General features: G+C 34.4%; 1 protein-coding gene across 1 annotated transcript; it reads right to left on the bottom strand.

Annotated features, from left to right (window-relative positions):
• Nucleotides 1-6,726: 6,726 nt before the first annotated feature.
• Nucleotides 6,727-7,689, bottom strand: LOC146401403 (olfactory receptor 2B8-like). The gene has a single exon (XM_084970503.1). It carries the CDS (start codon nucleotides 7,687-7,689, stop codon nucleotides 6,727-6,729), a length of 963 nt encoding a protein of 320 aa, XP_084826629.1.
• Nucleotides 7,690-20,939: the final 13,250 nt, after the last annotated feature.

The following is a 20,939-nucleotide window of genomic DNA, read 5'->3' as shown; positions in this document are numbered from 1 at the left end:
CCAGTACTCTGACTATTTAAATCTATATCCATTATAGGGCCAATAATCGTCAGTGTCTGCCAAAATGGAATTTGTATATCTTAACATCCACTTTCTCTTACATGTATTTTTGGCTTTCATAAAATTGTATACTACCTTAAAATAAAAGGAAACTGAATCCCTAACCTCTCATGCTCAGCCTTCTTTGATTAGTTTACCAAAAACCTTAAATGATTAAAGAATTTGAAATCAGTATTCTTTCAGGACTCTTTAAATAGACTAAATAAAGCAGAGAGGAAAAAATCTATGCCATTGCAAACTGAACAAACTGATACAGAAAAATGAAGGTTTCCTACAGCTGTATAAATCAAGATTTAATATTTCCCAAACTTTAAGCAAGGTAATCTTTTAATGGGAAATTGATGGAAACCAGTGTCATTATTAAGGAACATGAACTCCGAAAAGAGAATGTCCTGCCAGATTCAAAAGGGAGTCATAATGCTATAAGATTTCTTACCAGTTAGGCCTCTGGACAAATGTGATGATATTTAGTTATATGTCTTTCTGTCTTTACTATATGAATGCTTCTGCTTTTACTTTAGATGATTTTATACTACACTTACTTATCTAATCTACCTAAGAGTTTACAAAACTTTCAGTTTTTATAAATATATATATATTAGTAAACAAATCAGTATTCCTCGTCTTCATGTAGAGGGAGGTAATGAGTTAAAATATAATTTCTCTGAAAATGCAATAGAGTTATGATTGATTTCCAAAGACAAATAAGTGTTTATATCAAACTAAAGTAAAAGAAACTTAGATTTCTAAAATAACTTATCCTTTTACTTTAAATGATGGATTAACTTTCAAAGATTTTTTTTTTGCTCAAACTGTAACTCAGAATTTAAAAATATTTTCTAAATCTAATTAATGACTTTGGCTATATGATAAAATAAGAAACCCAACCAATCTGCATTATTTTAAAATAATTTTAAATTTTTTATGTGATATATACTTATACATAGAAAACATAAATATTATCATTACCTAAGTTCATTCTTTTTAATGTTAGACTGCTTAGTAATTTTATTGTAAAAATTGCTCTATGTATTTCTTCCTAGCGTTAAGTTCTAGTTTATACACTCTTGACATAAAGAAGAAAAGATTAGGAGTTCCCATTGTGGCTTGGCAGAAACTAGTCCAACTAGTAGCCATAGGCTGTGGGTTCCAACCCTGGCCGTGCTCAGGGGGTTAAGGATCCAGCATTGCCATGAGCTGTGGTGCAGGTTGCAGATGTGGCTCAAATCTGGTGTTGCTGTGGCTGTGGCATAGGCCAGGAGCTGCAGCTCTGATTTGACCCCTAGCCTGGGAATTTCCATATGCCACACCTGTGCCCCCCCACAAAAAAAATGGAGAAGAAGAAGAGGTGAACACTAAAGTGATTGTCAATGTGATGAATTATCACAAAATGAAAATAAAAGAAAATAAAAACACATGAAATCACTTCCCAGATGAGAAACTTGAACATTACTCACTCTCCAGAAGCCCCATCATTCCCATTCCATTCACTATCTCAACTTTCCTACCCACAGGTAATCACTACTCATACTCTAAAAACAAAGTTTGTTTTACTTGTTTTTGAACTTCGCATAAATTGAATAATGCATAACATAATCTTTTCATTTAACTTGTTTCTGAGATTCATCCAGGATACTGCATGTAGCAGTATTTTGTTTTCATTGCTATATAATAGTCTATATTATGAATATAATACAATTTACTGATTTTTTTACTATTTGGCTAAAATAGTATCATTTTACTATTATTATTAATACTGCTTGTATGAATGTTTTAATTTAGCTATTTTGGTGAGTGTGTCTAGGAATGGAATTCCTGCATAATATGGTATGCATATGCTAAGCTTTAGTGTGTACACTGCCTAACAGTTTCCAAGTGGATGAACCAATTTAGACTCCCACCAGCCATGTATGAGAATTTATTCTGCTCACACTTTTAACAACACTTGGGAGTATTAGTCTGTTTTAGTTTAGGTGTTCTGGGAAACTTACGGTGGTATTAAATTGTAAGTTTAATTTGCATTTCCATGATGACTAAGATAGTTGAGCATTTTTGTATATTGATTTGTCATTTAAGTATTATTTTTTGTGAAGCACCTATTCAAGACTTATGACATTTTTCTATTAGGTTATCTGTTTTTTTTTGTCTTGATTTTTAGGTATTTTTATATTTTGGTCTATTTTTAGGTATTTTTATATTTTGGTCTATTTTGAAGTAGTAAGTACTATAAATATCTTCTCCCTCTCTATGGTTTACCTCTTCACTTTTTCTTTTTATGGCCGTACCTGTGGCAAATGGAAGTTCCCAGGCTAGGAGTCGAATTGGAACTGCAGCTGCAGGCCACAGCAACACCAGATCTAAACCACATTTGCGACCTACCTTGCAGCTTGCTCAATGCCAGATCTTTACCCTACTGAGTGAGGCTAGGGATCGAATCCACATCCTTGCCGAGACTATGTCAGGTTCTTAACCCACTGAGCCACAGTGGGAACTTCACCTTTTCACTTTCTTAATGGTATCTTGTGATTAGAAGGTTTCTAATATTAATTAAATCTAATTTATTGATGACTTCCTTATATTAGTACTATACACGCATTAGTTAAAAAACTTTTCCACCCATCAAATCATGAACATATTTGTCAGTGTTATTTTCCAGATGGTTTGATGTTTTGTCATTCACATTTATGTTCTCTAAAATCTACAGTGAAATAATTTTTGAGAGAAAAACATCAACTTTTTTTATGGATATCCAACTGACAAGGCACTATTTTTTATTAAAAGATTGCCCTTTCCCCATCTCTCTTCATGATCAAGTTTGTTATAAACCTATTGTCTAAATTCATGTGGGTCTGTTTCAGATTCTTTATTGTGTTTCATTATCATCCCTGTCTAACCCATAAGACATTGTTTTAATTGCTGTCTCATAATAATAAATGTTGATATCAGGAGTCTCAAGTCTTCCCACTTTGTTCAAGAGAGGAGAATTATAGGTCTCTCTCAGGAACATAATGAAAAATTCTAAGCAAAGTATTAGTATTTTGACTCTAGCAATATATCAAAAGGAAAATAGGTTATAACCAAACTGATTTTATTCCAGGAATTCAAAGTTGTTTTAATGTTGAAAAGTCAATCAATGTAATATACTGCATTAGCAAAATAAAGGGAGGAAAAAACATATCATTTCAATAGGTACAAAAAAAACCTTTGGTAAAATTCAGCATCCATTCATGCTAACATAAAAATGCATTTGGCATACTAGCATTAGAAGGGAACATTCTTAATATGATAAAGGCTAGCTATAAAAGTCCTACAACAAGAGGAAATCACTACTTATTCTAATGATATCCAGCACAATTTTGAAGAATCAATGGAAATTGGTTTAAATGGAATTAAATTGGTTTTAATGGAAGTTGCCTAGAATTACAGTTACCATGTGTCACCAGAACCAAAAACTACTGGACCATACATGCAAGGATAATATCTGAAATATTTAACGTCCTGTACCTCTCACATGCACACACACACAAAATATACATATTAGAAAAGACAAGGAAATTTATATTTTTATAGTATTAACATATGTGAGGTTCGGGACAGAAGAGGAAAAATCAATTACACATATAACTTAAAAGATGATAGATTATAGAATGAAAAGATGATAGATTATAGAATAGGAGAAAATATTTGCAAAAGAAATACCTCATAAAGGACTGTATCCAAAATATACAAAGAACAATTAAAACTCAACAAGTAAACAATCTGATTAAAACATGGGCCAAAGACTTTAACAGTTATCTCACCAAAGAAAATATATGGATGGCAAGTAAGCATATGAAAAGATGTTCCATATCATGTGTTATCAGGAAAATGCAAATTATGCCAACTAAAACAATGAGATACCACTATACACCTATTAACATGGCCAAAATTCAAAACAGGGACAACACTGAATGCTAACGAGGAAGTGGGGCAACAGGAATTCCCTTTCATTGCTGATGGAAATGCATACATGTATACCCACTTTAGAAGACAGTTTGGCAGTTCTTTATAAAATTAAACATATTCTTACCATATGATCCAGCAATCAATTATCCAAAGGGGTTAAAAACCTTTGTTAACACAAAAATCTGGAGTTCCCGTGGTGGCGCAGTGGTTAACGAATCCGACTAGGAACCATGAGGTTGCGGGTTCGATCCCTGCCCTTGCTCAGTGGGTTAAAGATCCGGCGTTGCCGTGAGCTGTGGTGTAGGTCGCAGACGCGGCTCGGATCCCGCGTTGCTGTGGCTCTGGTGTAGGCCAGCGGCTACAGCTCCGATTAGACCCCTAGCCTGGGAACCTCCATATGCCGCGAGAGCGGCCCAAGAAATGGCAAAAAGACAAAAAAAAAAAAAAAAAAAAAAAACCCACAAAAATCTGTACACGGATGTACCAGCTTCATTCACAATTACCAAAACTTGGAAGCAACCAAGATATCCTTCAGTAGGTGGTTAAATAAATGAACAGTGATACTTCCATACAATAAACTCTTATTCCGCACTAAAAAAATGAGCTACCAAGCCATGAAAAGCCATGGAAGAATCTTAAATGCATATTACTAAGTGAAAGAGGTCAGTCTGAAAAGGCTACAGACTGTAGTGATTTCAACAATATGTCATCCGAAAAAGGCAAAAGGATGGAGACCAGCAGTTAGGGTGAAAGAAGGGATGAATTAGGCAGAGCACAGAGGATTTTTAGCACAGGGAAAATATTCTGTATGATACTACAATGGTGGACATATGTCATCAGAAATTTATTAAAACTCATAGAATGTACAACCCCCAAAATGAACCCTAATGTAAACCTTGAATTTGGGGAAATAATGATATATCAATATAGGTCCAGTAGTTAAAAGGGATGTCCTTCCTGAGATGTACATCCCACTGTTGTGGGATGTTGACAGGGAGGCTTTGGGGGAGGGGGGAGAAGAATAGGTAGATGGGATATCTCTGAACCTTTTTCTTAATGTGGCTGTAAACCTAAAACTGCTCTTAAAGATTAGTTTTTGAGGAAAAAAAAAAAGGTGATAGACATTTTATCACATCTCAATCAGCTCAATTTCCACACTCTTTAGGAGAAATGAACTATATAGTCACTGCTAAAACATATCTGCAAAGGGCAAGTGTACCTCACCATAATAAAATGACCTATTGCGTTACAATTTTTGAATGGATGCTTTTATGTATTTTGTGTTAAATCCACCCAGAAGAAAAATCAATTTATTTTTCTCTCCTCTGTTCTTAATGTGAACATAATAATTTGCATAAGAATAAAAGATGTGATTAAAATGTAATGAGAGGAGTTCCTGTTGTGGCACAGTGGAAACTAATCCAACTAGGAACCACGAGGTTGCAGGATTGATCGCTGGCCTCGCTCAGTGGGTTAAGGATCTGGCATTGCCATGAGCTCTGGTGTAGGTGGCAGACGCTCAGATCCTGTGTTGCTGTGGTTGTGGCGTAGGCCAGCAGCTGTAGCTCTGATTCGACCCCTAGCCTGGGAACCTCCATATGCCACAAGTGCAGCCCTAGAAAGAAAGAAAAAAAAAAAAAAAAGAAGAAGAAAGAAAGAAAGAAAAAAGAAATAAACTTAAAAAAAATGTAATGAGAGATGTACTGCAAGTAGAAACGTTCTTTCAGATATTTGAGCCATTTTCATAGAACCTGCAAGAGACTATTAATTGCGTCAAGCCCAGACACTTTTGCCTAGGGGAAGCCTTTTGTCCAACAGCCATTACATAAAGGCATAGAACTTATACAACATTGTTTTAGGGATATCTAACCTGTGTAAAGAAGCTATATGATTTCCTGCCTTTCAATTTAGAGAAAACTTTATTTTTCCATTTGGTTTGCTGAGAATAGCTATTATAATGCTGATAAAGATGACTGAGCACCAAGAGTAAAATATATACTGATTGGGCAACAAGAAGTTTTTAGATCATTGGGCAACATGAGAGACATACATGTTCTCTGTAGGCTAGCCACAAGGAAAAGCTGCCATTGAATGATGTGTAGAATTTTTAAAAATAGGCTATAAGAAGCTTCTAGAAGGATTGGATAAGTGAACAAACAGATGGAGGTATTGCACAGAACTTTCCATATGTGCACCGCTTTTTCTCCAGAACAGTGTAGATGACCACAGCATGCACTTGGCCCCCTGAGGAGGTCCCACTCTAATAGTGATTAAAATTATAGTAGATACACAACAGCTATACTGACAGCATTTTAAAAAAGAATATGAGAAGAAGAAATAAATTTTCCTCTGGATTATCTCTAGGTGCATTCTGCTAATGTTGTGACATAATTTAGTCATTTTAAGCAGTCAGCTTTCTGCCTTTTAAACAAGTCTCAAGATTGTTCCCTTAATCACCAGATTTAGTGTATTATAAGAAATCACATTTTGATATTCCTTTTTAAACTTCATGAGAAAGGGCATAGGAAAATGCAATATTTCACCGAAATCTATGACAATTCATTATTTTTAGAGCTCTGTTTGATTATCACAGGAAGAGAATAATCAAATTTTTACTTTCTATGAAATACATAGATAATAATAGTAACAATCAGCCACAGTCGTTTGGGAGCTGGAGGAATGATGGAAGCTGGCAATAGGCATTCTGGGAATAGGCATTCTCTAAGCCATGTTCCATTCTTGCTCTTGTTCTCTCCCTAGTAGCTTCTTTACTGCTCCCTTCACATCCTTATTTCTCAAGGTATAGATGAGGGGGTTAAGCATTGGAGTTATGAGTCCATAGAAGAGTGCGAGAAGCTTGCCCTTCAATTTGGCTGAATTGCTCTTGGGTGCCATATATGCATAACCACTAATGGCTGAACCATAGAACATAATGACCACCAGCAGATGAGACCCGCATGTGTTGAAAGCCTTCTTGCGACCCTCAGAAGACTGGATTCTTACCACTGCTCTGACAATGTTGATGTAAGAGAATAGAATTAATCCAACCGGGATAACTTTTATGACCACCACAGCAGCATACATCTCTACTTCATTGATCCATGTATCGACACATGATAACTGAAGCATGGCAGGTACCTCACAGAAGAAATTCTCCACCTGATACTGACCACAGTGAGGTAACAAGAAAGTTAACACTGTTTGCACCAAGGAGTTGCTGAAACCTGTTACCCAAGCCACTGCTGCCAGTTGTTGGCATAGGCGAGAATTCATGATAACAGTGTAATGGAGAGGCTGGCAGATGGCTACATAACGATCAAAGGCCATTACTGAGAGAAGTACACATTCAGTGGATCCTAAACCAAGGAAAATGAACAGTTGAGCTACACATCCTATGTAGCTGATTCTTCTCCAGTGGCTCTGTATGTTGACCAGCATCTGGGGGACAGTGGAGGTAGTATAGCAAAGGTCCAAAAAAGAGAGATTTGCCAGAAAGAAATACATGGGGGTGTGGAGTCTGGGATCAAGGCGTGACAAGATAATGATGGCTGAATTCCCAAGGAGGGTCATGATGTAGAAAACAGAGATGGCCACGAAAAGGATCATTTCTAGTTTGGGCCATTCAGAGAAGCCCACCAGAACAAAGCCGCCGGAGTGATGGAAAGTGTTATTGAATCTTCTCATTGCTTCCCACTTGTTGGAAACACCACAGTCAGAATTCTGAAACCTTATTATTCTCTGCTTAGGACTTAATACTGACTCATAAACATATACGTGACAAAGGAACTGGATAGGGGATGCTGAAACAAATAAAATCATTAATGTTTTTCCTTTTATTCCCTCAGCAAGAAAACTGAGAATTAGCAATTATATACCTGTATTTTAACAACCATGTTTTAACCCACAACTTTCATTTACTAAGCTTGTAGTTTATTAAATAGAGGTATTATAAAAGTAAAATAGTATAGATGCATTACAAAATATGTGTTACAAAAAGAAACACTGGATCTGTTCAGCTTGAGAAAAATTGATTTCATTGGCATTTAATTAAATCTTGAATTTACTGTTTTCCAATTTCATTTTTTTCCAATTCAGTTCATCCTCTTACTGATTTTAGTGCATTTATATAATAGCAGATGAAAATTACCACTTTTGAAAGGCACTATCAGTTACGGAAGATAAATTCTCTCTCTCTCTTTTTTTTTTTTTTTTTTGTTTGGTCTTTTGTCTTTTTAGGGCTGCTCCTGCGGCATATGGAGGTTCCCAGGCTAGGGGTCTAATCGGAGCTGTAGCCCCCGGCCTATGCCACAGCCACAGCAATGCCAGATCCGAGCCGTGTCTGCAACCTACACCACAGGCTCACGGCAACACCAGCTCCTAAATCCACTGAGTGAGGCCAGGGATTGAACCCGCAACCTCATGGTTCCTAGTCAGATTTGTTTCCGCTGTGCCATGATGGGAACTCCTCCTTTCTGATTTCTGTATTTCTCTTACTTATTATAATTAAGTTAATATTGATAAAATTCTAAGAACCAAAAGCAATACACTTACAGAACTAATGTGTTATTATATTTAACCAAGGGATAATTAGTAGGAGTTAACATGGGTAGGAGTAATAGCAAACATTTTTTTCACTTGTTTTGCTTATGTCACACACATTTATATCAAGTAATATATATTTATATCAAATAACATGAACTAAAAGTAGTTTGTGGTTTTCTTGGCTGGGTTTACTATTCCCTCCATTTACTTCTAAGCATAAAAATTCCCAAAACAGGCTTTCCTGTAATAAAGCTTCATTACCATGAATCCGTTTTCTGGACACTATGCCTACACAATGGATTTTATGTAGCAAATGGAAAAAGCTGTGAAGAAAATTAGACAAATTCTGTGGTCTGAGTCCTGGATGCCACAATTACCAAATATATGATCATGCACACACAAACACACACTGTCTGTATGCTTCTTTTTCCTTATGTATAAAACAAATATACTATTCAAGTGAAAATGTTTTATTCAAACTTTGAACTATGTACAACAGATCATATAAATACAAGTATTACTATCAAAACAACAATAATAATCACTTGTGAAATGATTCTCTCAGTGAAGCGTTTTTATGAAATCCTGTGCATTTAAACACTATTGTATGTAGCCAGAAGGATTAATGAATAAGCCTGTAGTGTGTGAATAAACATTCACTTAATAACATTTTTTATTTATAACATTAGATATTAGCTAGTAAAGACATAAAATCTTCATCTCCAATTATCTGCATGCCTGGATTCAAGTTACTCTTGTCTGAACTTAGAGATGGAAAAGCACATTAAGCAAAACAGGATTGTGGCCTGGAAAGAACAGTGAGCTGGTTTACTAGCTGGCACAATAAAGTAATAGAATTAAATAATTTATACATAATTACTATCCTGAGTTCCAATTATTAAAAAATCCTATTAAAATTAAGGTCATAAAGCAAAGTTACTGAAGATGTAATTTAAAAAGATTAGTATGTAAACATAAATATTTCATACTGAAAAATTTTAAACATTGCCAGTAATTTAAAAGAATAAAGGGGAGTCCCCATCGTGGCGCAGTGGTTAACGAATCCGACTAGGAACCATGAGGTTGCGGGTTCGATCCCTACCCTCAGTGGGTTAACGATCCCGCGTTGCCGTGAGCTGTGGTGTAGGTTGCCTGTGGTGTAGGTTGCAGACACGGCTCGCATCCCGCATTGCTGTGGCTCTGGTGTAGGCCGGTGGCTACGGCTCCAATTCGACCCCTAGCCTGGGAACCTCCATATGCCGCGGGAGTGGCCTAAGAAATAGCAAAAAGACAATAAAATAAAATAAAATAAAATAAAATAAAATAATAAAGTAATGTTATTTTAAAATGATACTAATAATATCACTTATGTAGCAATTTCTTCTTAAGCTCAGAGTCTAGATATATAATCAATGCACATAAATATTTACATACTAGCATAGGCATCATTGCTATAGTTACATTACTGAAAAATTAGAAAAAAAAAACCTTAATGTTTCAGAATAGAGAAATGTTGAATATATTTATCAATTGATTAGATTGTTATAAAACAATACAATTAATTTTATATATGCTATGCCTATTCATGATTCTCATATCTTAGTATAGGAATAGACATAATATAAAATATGATATAATTTTTGAATATTGCTAAAATACATGTAAACACACACATACAAAAGAATAGGAAAACACACTACAAAATACAATAATTAGAATTATCCTTGGATTTGAGATTATTGGTAATTTTCATTACATAATTTGGACTTTTCCAAATTTTGTTTAGTGATTAGGCAGTCTTTTTATAAGGAGCAAATACATAATAGATGTTATTAAACAAGGCATTTCCTCTGTGGAACATTCCTTTTGTTTAATCCTACTTTGTTATATAAATGGTCTTCATTGGGTTATACGAAATGGTCTTACTAGAATATATACCAGAACTCTTGGGTCCTTGTTATATTTCCATTGTCACGCAACATACGTGAATATGCTTTAAATATTCCCTCTAAGGACTCATGATGAAAATAAAGAGGCAGCTATTGAAAGTGGAGACTGCATATATCCCATTAACATAATATTAGTTTTATGTTCCTGGGCAATTGACTAAAGTAACTTTTGCACAGGGGTTGTTATGGATACTCAATGATTTGATGTAAAACAGCGTAAATGTGAATAAAACAATATATTTAAATCCTGGTTGTTTTTTATTATGTAGTTATATTTCTACGATGACTAAAAATATTTTATTTCACTCATCAATTTTGTTTATGGTTAGTCAAATCCCTGGTACAAATATGCAGAATTGACAAACAGTAAGAAAAAAATGAAAGTTTAAACCCTTTGGATTAATATAGTATCATGATAAAATTTATACAGCTTCCACATTCACCACTCATATTGTGATTTGTTTGGTATGAACATGAGAGTCATTCTTATGGAAAGAAGAGGTCATTCCACAGTACATGAAAACTCCTATGTATGCGTGGTTATTTGCACAGTGTAGAAATATTTTCAACCTGAGAAGGAAGTCTAAGACAATAAAAAATAGAAATGAAGGCAATAAAAATTAAAATGAAGCCAGACTTCACCTAATTCAAAATTTAGTCAGTAGCAAGTTATAACTTCCACCTCTCCAAAGGATATTTTTCACTATTCCTTTGGAAGGCAGGAATGAAAGAAGGATGGGGAGAAGAAAGAAAGGGAGGGATTACAATTTTAAGATTTCTTGGAAAGAATAATTATTAAGAATAGCTTTTATTATACAGGGATGTATCATATAGTAAATACAAGCTGAAGATGTATTCAGAAAATATTTTTATATCCTACTTAATCAAAACAAATGTCTCACAACAATCATTCAAAATATTTTTTCTTCATGCTTTCTTAATATATATTATATTTCTTAGTGTATATTTTCTTTACACTTCCTCGGTACAAAATAGCCTTTTTTTTTATCTTCAATAGAATAAGACATTATTGGGGGCAAGATACATAATCAAATTGATCCTGGAAATAAGTTCTATATCTCTTCACACCATTTATGCTATCTAACTGGCATAATAATAAACTCATTGAAACATTTGCAAGGTGCATGTCAGCAAACATTCTGTACTCTATTGCTGTTTTGCTGAAGTGAATTTAAAAGATGCCAAGACCCACTGGTAAACCTTTCCAGATTACAAATTTCACGTATGTAGAAATGTGGTTTCTTGGTAAATAGGTGCTCATTCACTTGATTATTTAGGGCATTTCCCAAACCTTTAAGATTTCTTTCTAAATCTACATTAGCTTGGGGGAAGAGATCAGTTCATGCTTTAGAAGAATTACCCAGCATAATTTTTCTCATCTGTCAGTTAGCGCTTCCCATGATGAACAATTTTGGAAATTAAAAAAGAAAAAATTACCCAATCTAAACCCAATATCCTACTCACTCTTGCTATTCAAATATTTAAATATCACTATCCTTTTTTCTTTAACTCTAAACAAAATTTATTTTTAATAAAATTAATTCACGGGCTAGCATTGCACCTCTCCCTTCTGCTATTGTCTGCACTCTTAATCTCTATAAACAAACTTCTTAACTGTCAAAATGACGATCTTATAAGTAACATTTCTAAGACCAAGACATAATGAGTAAAAGTAACTTCCCTTTTTCTGGAACTAAAGTTCTTTGTCCTCTGAAAGAAGTATCTCAGAGGTTCTATCGTGGCACTTACTTCTCAGTTTTGCCCTACTGTTCAACTTGTAAGGTGTTTCACTCTCTGGTTCCTCCTAGTGCAACCTTCCTTGTGTCTAAATCTTATCACAATATTAACTCTACTCATTTTTGTGCCACATTTGAAAGAATACAAGGATACCTAGGGTCTCTTTGTCTTTTACTCCTCAGGGAATATGGTGACTGAAGGATCAGGCATGCCGGAAACCTTGGGGAACCAATCTCCCAGTTGCAATTAAGCAAAACTCATAGAGAAAGGATCTCAGGCTATGTGGAAAATACGAAAATAGCATCATAAACTGCTTACAAAGCAAATAAATTATATATAATTCTGAGGTATATATAATATATATATAAAATATATACATATATATTTAACTCTTGAATCTTAGAATGAACATGCTATGTTTACTTTGTGCTGGGCATCTTTTTTTTTTTTTTTTTTTTTTTTGGCTTTTTTTAGGGCCATACCCGTAGCATGTAGAGGTTCCCAGGCTGGGGATCTAATAGGAGCTACAGCTTCTGGCATACACCACTGCCACAGCAACACGGGATCCGATCCGCGTCTGTGACCTACACCATAGCTCACAGCAACACCGGATCCTTAACCTGCTGAGCGATGCCAGGGATAGAACTCACAATGTCATGGTTCCTAATTGAATTTGTTTCCGCTCTGCCATGACAGGAACTCCTGTTCTGGGCATCTTTTAATTAAAGCTTAATATAAATTACATTATTTAGTATTCAGAACTTCACCAATACATATGTTGTCAAAGTTTTGAATTTATTTTTTAACCTTATGTAGTTAAGTAATGGTCCCTTAGTATAATTTTATTTTGCATTTCTGTTATTATGAACATGGCTGATATTCTTTCTGTATGTTTAGTGCCATTGCCTATTTGTGAAATATCTGCCCATATTTGAAGATGCCATTGCCCATTTTGCTATGGGCTTATAAGTCTTTTTCTTCTTGGTTTTTGGGAGCTCTTTATATATTATGGAGGGGGTTTTTGTAGGTAAATATATCAGTAGAGTTCTTGATGGTGTATACTTTTTACTTTTTAAGATATTCTCAAATTATAAATATATTTTTCTCTACCTAACCTTAAAAATTAGAAAACTATATATTTTTATTTCTATATAGTTATGAACCTACAATCTATTTGTGTATGTAAGGTAGAGTTCCAATTTCAGCTTTTCTTCAAATGGTTAAACATTTCCCTCATGCCACATAAGGTGGGTTTCTAGGAAAATAGTCATTTTTATACAAAAATTCCATTATCTTGCTGATTTTCTTATTAATTGTGTTGTTCTATTTCTGCTGCTACTGTTCTCTTTATGTTTAAAGGAGACTACAGGAATAAAATTATTCTCACACATCTTCATTTAAATACTTGTAAGCTGTGCTCTACTTCCCTCCAGCATTGCTATGGAGAAGAAATGGGGCCAGCCCGACTTTAACCTTTCAACATGATAAATCCTTTTATCTGATTGCCCAAGAAACAGTGCAGTGCTGGCACAAAAAACAGATCAGTGGAACAGGACAGAAAGCCCAGAAATAAACCCATATATGTATAGTCAATTAATTTACAACAAAGGAGGCAAGAATATACAAAGGAGAAAGGACTCAATAAGTGGTGCTGGGAAATCTGGACAGCTACATGTAAAAGAATGAAATTAGAACATTTTTCTAACAGCATATAGAAAAATAAACTGAAAATAGTTCGAAGACCAAACTGTAAGACCTAATACTGTAAAATTCCTAGAGGAAAACAGACAGAACACTCTTTGACATAAATTGCAGCAATATAATGAAAATAAAAATAAACAAATGGAACCTAATTAAACTTAAAAGCTTTTACACAGCAAAGGAAACCAAAAACAAAACAAAAAGACAACCTACAGAATGGAAGAAAATATTTGCAAACACTGTGACTGACAAGGGATTGATTAATCTCCAAAATATACAAACATACAGCTCAATATCAAAAAAGCAAAAAACCCAATCAAAAAATGGGCAGAAGACCTAAATAGATATTTCTCTAAAGAAGACATCCAAGTGGCCAACAGACACGTGCAACTTTGCTCAACATCGCTGATTACTAGGGAAATGCAAATCAAAATTACAATGAAGTCTTTCTGGCTCATTTCCCTCAGGATGAGATTCTCTAGTTCCATCCATGTTGCTGCAAATGGCATTATGTCATTCTTTTTTATGGCTGAGTAGTATTCCATTGTGTATATATACCACCTCTTCCGAATCCAATCTGTCGATGGACATCTGGGTTGTTTCCATGTCCTGGCTATTGTGAATAGTGCTGCAATGAACATGTGGGTGCCATATGATATCACTTATAACTGGAATCTAATATCCAGCACAAATGAACATCTCCTCAGAAAAGAAAATCATGGACTTGGAGAAGAGACTTGTGGCTGCCTGATGGGAGGGGGAGGGAGTGGGAGGGATCAGGAGCTTGGGCTTATCAGACACAACTTAGAATAGATTTACAAGGAGATCCTGCTGAATAGCATTGAGAACTTTGTCTAGATACTCATGTTGCAACAGAAGAAAGGGTGGGGGAAAAAATGTAATTGTAAAGTATACATGTAAGGATAACCTGACCCCCTTGCTATACAGTGGGAAAATAAAAAAATTATAAAAATAAATAAATAAATAAAAATAACAAAACAAAACAAAACAAAAATAAAGTACCACTATGTACATATTAAAAAAAATTATAGTGAAGTATTACATCACATCAATCAGAATGGCTATCATCAAAATGTCTACAAATAATAAATGATGGAGAGGGCGTGGAGGAAAGGGAACCCTCCTTAAACTGTTAGTGGGAATGTAAATTGGTACAGCCACTATGGAGAACAGTATGGAAGTTCCTTAAAAAACTAAAAATAGAGTTATTATATGATCCAGGAATCCCAATTCTGGGCATAGATCTGGAAAAGATGAAAACTCTATTTCAAAGAGATACATGCACCCCACTTCTTGTAATGGCCAAGACATGGAAACAATCTAAATATCCACCAACAGATGAATGGATAAGAAGATGAGGTACACATGTACAATGGAATATTACTCAGCCATAAAAAGAATGAAATTATGCCATCTGCAGCAACATGGATGGACCTGGAGATTATCATACTAAGTAAAATAAGTCAGACAGAGAAAGGCAAATATCATATCACTTATACGTGGAATCTAAAAAATGATACAAATGAACTTATTTGTTAAAAAAGAAGTAGACCCAACAGATATAGAAACAAATTTATGGTTACCAAGGGTGAAAAGGGGAGGGACACATTAGAAGGTTGGGATTAATATATACACACTACTATATATAAAATAGATAAACAAGGAACTACTATATTGTAATAATCTATAATGGAAAATAATCTGAAAAGTATATATATTCATATACATAGTCATAGCTATATATATACAGATATGTATCTCAGTCACTTTGCTATACACCTGAGACTACATTGCAAATCAAGCATACTTCAATTTTAAAAAAGATTATTATTGTTGAAGTCCAGCAATTTTACTAGGGTTTTACCATTAAGTATTTTTTTAGCTGAAATAAAGTGAGACTTGTTTAGTCTGTAGATCTATGTCTTCTTTTATAACTTGTCAAGTACAGTTTATTATAATTTTGATGCTATGCTTTCTTGGTCATTTTTTTCTTGGTTTTAACAATTCTTCATTCTTCCTTCTAGGATTTCAGTTGCATCTATTTCTGTTTTTATAATTTTGATTTTTGTTTCTTGTTTTTAATTTTTCCTTATATTTCTGGCCTGAGTTCTACCAGTTCATGATACATGCCTATTTGCTATTTTGCCATATATTTTTTTGAATTTTTGCACTTTTATTTGTGCTATAGTTCATAGCGTCTGTCACATTTTTATGGTTGGCTTTTTAGCAATAAGGACCTTATGTTGGTTACAATTCTTTCCTCCAGCACAGTATTTTGTAATGAGTGTTCCTCATCTGCCAATCCTTTTCCTATTACTTTCTAGGTTTCATTTTCTAGTGTTTTGCATATGGCTAGTAATCAATCTTTTGTATAAAATCCTGATTCTCTTGTCTTTTTTTTTTTTTTTTTTTTAAGGTCGTACCCACAACATGTGGAGGTTCCCAGGCTAGGGGTCTAATCAGTGCTACAGCTGCTGGCCTCCACTACAGCTACAGCAACACCAGATCTGAGCCGCGTCTGTGATATATACACCACATCTCACGGCAATGCCGAATCTTAACCCACTGAGCGAGGCCAGGGATCAAACCTGTGTCCTCATGGATCCAAGTCGGATTCATTTCCACTGAGCCACGATGGGAACTCCCTGATTCTCTTTTGACTATTCTTCATTAACTTTTTCAGTTTTTATTTTTCTAGATCAATTATTTGTAAAATACTCATGTTAGAGAAGAGGCAAATCCTTGTTCCAGATCAGCAAAAATACTAAGACACAGGTTAAACGCATATGAGACCTATTTTGGCCTTTACTTTTCTCCAATCAACTGAGATTTTCCAGTTATAAAATAAGTAAGTCTTGGGAACGTAAAGTACAGCACAGTGACTACAGCTAATAATACTGTATTGCATCTTAAAATTTCTCATCACAAGGAAATAAATTTATAACTATGAGTAGTGGTAGCTGTTAACTAGACTTATATGGTAAACATTTTACAATATATACAACATGGAATCATTATATTGTACACCTGAAGCTAATATAATGTTATATGTCAGTTATATCTCATTAAAAAGTTGAGGTTTTCCGCTCTAGATCTGCTGTAATGTAGTCTCTGTCCTCTCCACTCTTTCGACAATAGACCACTTGCTTCAAAAGTGACTTACTTCCATGATTTCTATTTCTGTTTTTCCTAGACTCCATACAGAGATCCTGGATAATGTATATTGCCAACCTTTATTCTCTGTGCCTTTGCCTGTTGCTATAACAAGAGACCACTAGCTGTAATTTGTTATTGTTGCTTGGGTTTAGGTTTATTTTTACTCCACGTCTTCCCACGTGCTCACAGGAAGTTGGTTTTTTCAGTAGGTTTTGAGTTCAGTAGTAAAGGACATTATCTCAAGCTCCCCCTCTTTGATTGTTCTAGTTTTGGAAACCATTATTTAACAGTTCTGGGTTTCAGATGTGTCTTAGATTATTGTGGTTTTGTTCTCCTTATGAATTCTGGGCTAGTTTCTGAGAGGATAACAGTGAAGACAGTTTTTTTATTCAACCATAAGAATACTGAAATTTTTACTTTCATTGATGATCAGTCTCCAAGATCATTACAGGACTGATACCTATGCTCCCATAAAATACATCTCACATCAAGAGAAACCAGCCAAAATAGTTTTTGGGACCCATGTCTAGTAAGAATCACTATTATATTGGGTTATATTGCATAACATTTATGAATGGAAGAGGCAACATTTCTAAATTCTACACTATGTTTCTAAGTTTACCTCTATAGAATTCTTGTTACAGATATGTCTGTGTTATTTTTACTTCCATTACATTTCTTTCTCCTCTAATTTATTTGCTAAATTTCTAACAGGGGCACCAGCCGCCCTTCTATGCTGAAATCATAAACATGTTTGTAAATTAAACTTATTTCAAAAAGTTAGACTACATATATGAAGCTATGTTCAAGTAAAAAACATTATGGAGTCAGAAGATGTAGCGTGTGAGTATTTTGTCTATACTTGTTTGTTTATTACTTGGTCACATTGGGCTTGTCACAAAACTTCTATGTTTTTATCCAGTTTTCTTCTATATAAAAAAGAGTAACATCATTCAAAAGGTTTTAAGGATCGGTAAGACATAATATATAGAGATGTACGTGATTAATAAAGCACAATATAAAAACCACTGTAATTATTTTTACTCACATTAGCTTCATATATAAAAAGAGTAACAGTGATGATAATTTTAGTTTCAATTCAAAATTGAGAATAGCAGTTGACCTTGGAAACTGATAACTTCTCTTAAGGAGATTTGTTTTGTTTGTCTTATTTTGTTTTTGCGTTTCTGAGCAATTATCAACATACATTAATTGCTTATGAGATACTCAGAGTCCCTCGGTATTTCATCATTGCTCTAAGAGAAAACTAATTAGCTATCATTCACAACACAGATGAGATGTGTCTCCTTGGTGGATTCTTTTACACAGGTGGAGAAAAAAAAAAGTGGTCTCACTAACTGGGGCTATGAACTGGGAATGGTGAGAGGCAGGGGCAGCCTCCTTCCACAAGCATAAAGGTTCACAGTGACAGTTGGTGAAAAATCCAGGGATAGTTCTTCTCTATTTACATAGAATATTCATCTTACATTTTAGAAAATAACTTTTTCCTTCAAAATTTTTCTTGGCCGAATCATCATCACTGAAAAGTTTACCCAGGTGAGTAAGGGTAAGTGGAGGAGAAATCAAGTTGTCTTGGGTAATATAAGCAGCGGTTTCCCAAAATCAACATGATTTGCATACAGCCTCCTGGATTTTATACCAATTAGTCTCTACCATATCATATAGGATATTTATTTATCTACAAGTTAACATCTTTTGAAATGTAGATCCTATAAGTGAGCATAGTTTTACCTCTCTATTCATGTGTTTGTGATTAAATATTTACCCTATAATCTATTCTAACCAACATTTATTAGGAACTTACTAGGTAATTTAAGGAGCATTCATCTAATAAAATGAATATATATCACATTAAAAGAGGCAGTGAATTTGTTGGAGGAGAAAAAAGTATGAACTCAGTTTTGAACTCTGATGTGTTAAATGAGCTGTAAACCTGTCAGGTGCTGATTTAAGCTTGTGAGTGTTAAATTCTCTGGTAAAATTGCCTATCCGACAGTAGAGAAGGGAAGTTGAGTTAGTAAAGATGCAAGGCAAGAGTTACCTTTTCAGAGCTAGTAACTAAAGCTATAAAAATGAAGATCAGTGAAACAAAAAGAAAAACAGACATTGTTTAAAGAACACTGGAGATGGATGGAGGGAAGGAGAAATGGAGGAGAAGATGCAGTGGAGGAAAGTGAAGGTAAAGAGTGAACTTGAAGTAATGCTGATGAAAGAAATATTCTTATTTGAAAAAGAATAGAATTACTTAAAAAATGAAATATTAGCCAGTACTACTGAATGGCACAGATAAACTCAAGCAGCTAAGATACCTGGGACAATATTTAAGAAATTAAGGCTACCTTTGTCTGCAGATTATAATTTTACTGTAGGGCGTATGAGAAAAGCCAGAATGTTTTTTGAAGATTTGGAGTTGTATTTTAAGAAGAAACTTCTCTTTCAGAGTTTAATAAAAATCAATGTATGAGGGACACAGATTTATTTATTTTTATTTTTTATATATATATTTTTCATTATAGCTGGTTTACAGTGTTCTGTCAGTTTTCGACTGTACAGCATGGTGACCCAGTTACATACACATGTATTTTTCTCACATTATCACGCTCCATCATAAGTTACTAGATATAGTTCCCAGTGCTACACAGCAGGATTCATTGCTTACCCATTGCAAAGGCAATAGTCTGCATCTATTAACCCCAAGTTCCCAATCTATCCCACTCCCTCCCCCTCCCCCTTGGCAACCACAAGTCTGTTCTCCAAGTCCATGATTTTCTTTTCTTTGGAAAGGTTCATTTGTGCCGCATATTAGACATAGATTTATTTTTAATGTGACTTGTATTCATTGGTAACCTTCTCTATGCCTAAGCCCAGGATGAGTCACTAGGGAGGCAAGTATGAAAATAGCATAGCTTGAAGTGGCTCAAAAATTTGACTGCCATGCTATTATGATTGAGTAGTTGTAGAGACTGAAGAAAACATATACATAAGTAGTAGAAAACCTATATAAAAAACAAGGAAAAGATTAATTTGTGGCTAGCAAGATGTTAGGAGACAATAAATAATGTAATCGACAGTACAGATTGTTAGATAATACAACAAAAGAGGTCAATTTCCAGATCTGAGAAAAAAATAAGCCAAAGATAGGTGGCAACACAGAGAAGCTGAAGGTAAAAAGAGTAAATTTGCCTTTTACGAGTAAATGACAGCATTTCAGGTAAAAAAGGAGAGAGGGAAGCAGAAGTTAGACTGAAAATGATTATAGACCAGGTCAGTGGTTCTCAATCAGGGCAACTTACCCCACAGAAGACTTTGGGGAATGCCTGAAAAATTATTTTTCACTCAAGAATTTATTTATAACAATATTTTACTTGAGATTCTATAAGCATTATGATATATCACATTGTGAGAAAGATATATGTGATTCTTTGATCATAATCAGTTACTTTATGATTTCTTTGAATTGACCTTAGGATAAATATATCCTCAAACAATTTCAAGATCCATGGCCAATGCTACACCAATGATTTTTAAACTTTTCAACAACTGTGTTACATAAATTTCTAAATTCTTGCACAAAATGTATTTTACAAGATATAACTGCTGCTTGTAGATTAAGAGTCATAATTATAAACAAGGTTTTTTTCCAATTATTATTTCAGAGATTATGCTTGTGTATAAGGCACCATAAGTTTCTGTGCTAAGTCGGTTCAGACAGCTATGTGATTTTTTTAATTGAGATATAATTGACATATAGCATTATATAGCTTTAGTGTACAATCCAAGGATTCA

Source organism: Sus scrofa, chromosome 7 (genome assembly GCF_054392235.1).
Source record: "Sus scrofa isolate SSC_HxYL_T2T_F1_AM1 chromosome 7, Sscrofa_HxYL_maternal_Yorkshire_Landrace_v2.0, whole genome shotgun sequence".
Taxonomy (NCBI): domain Eukaryota; kingdom Metazoa; phylum Chordata; class Mammalia; order Artiodactyla; family Suidae; genus Sus; species Sus scrofa.
The sequence above is the reverse complement of the archived record's forward strand: the minus strand, read 5'-3'. Positions and strand labels throughout refer to the sequence as shown.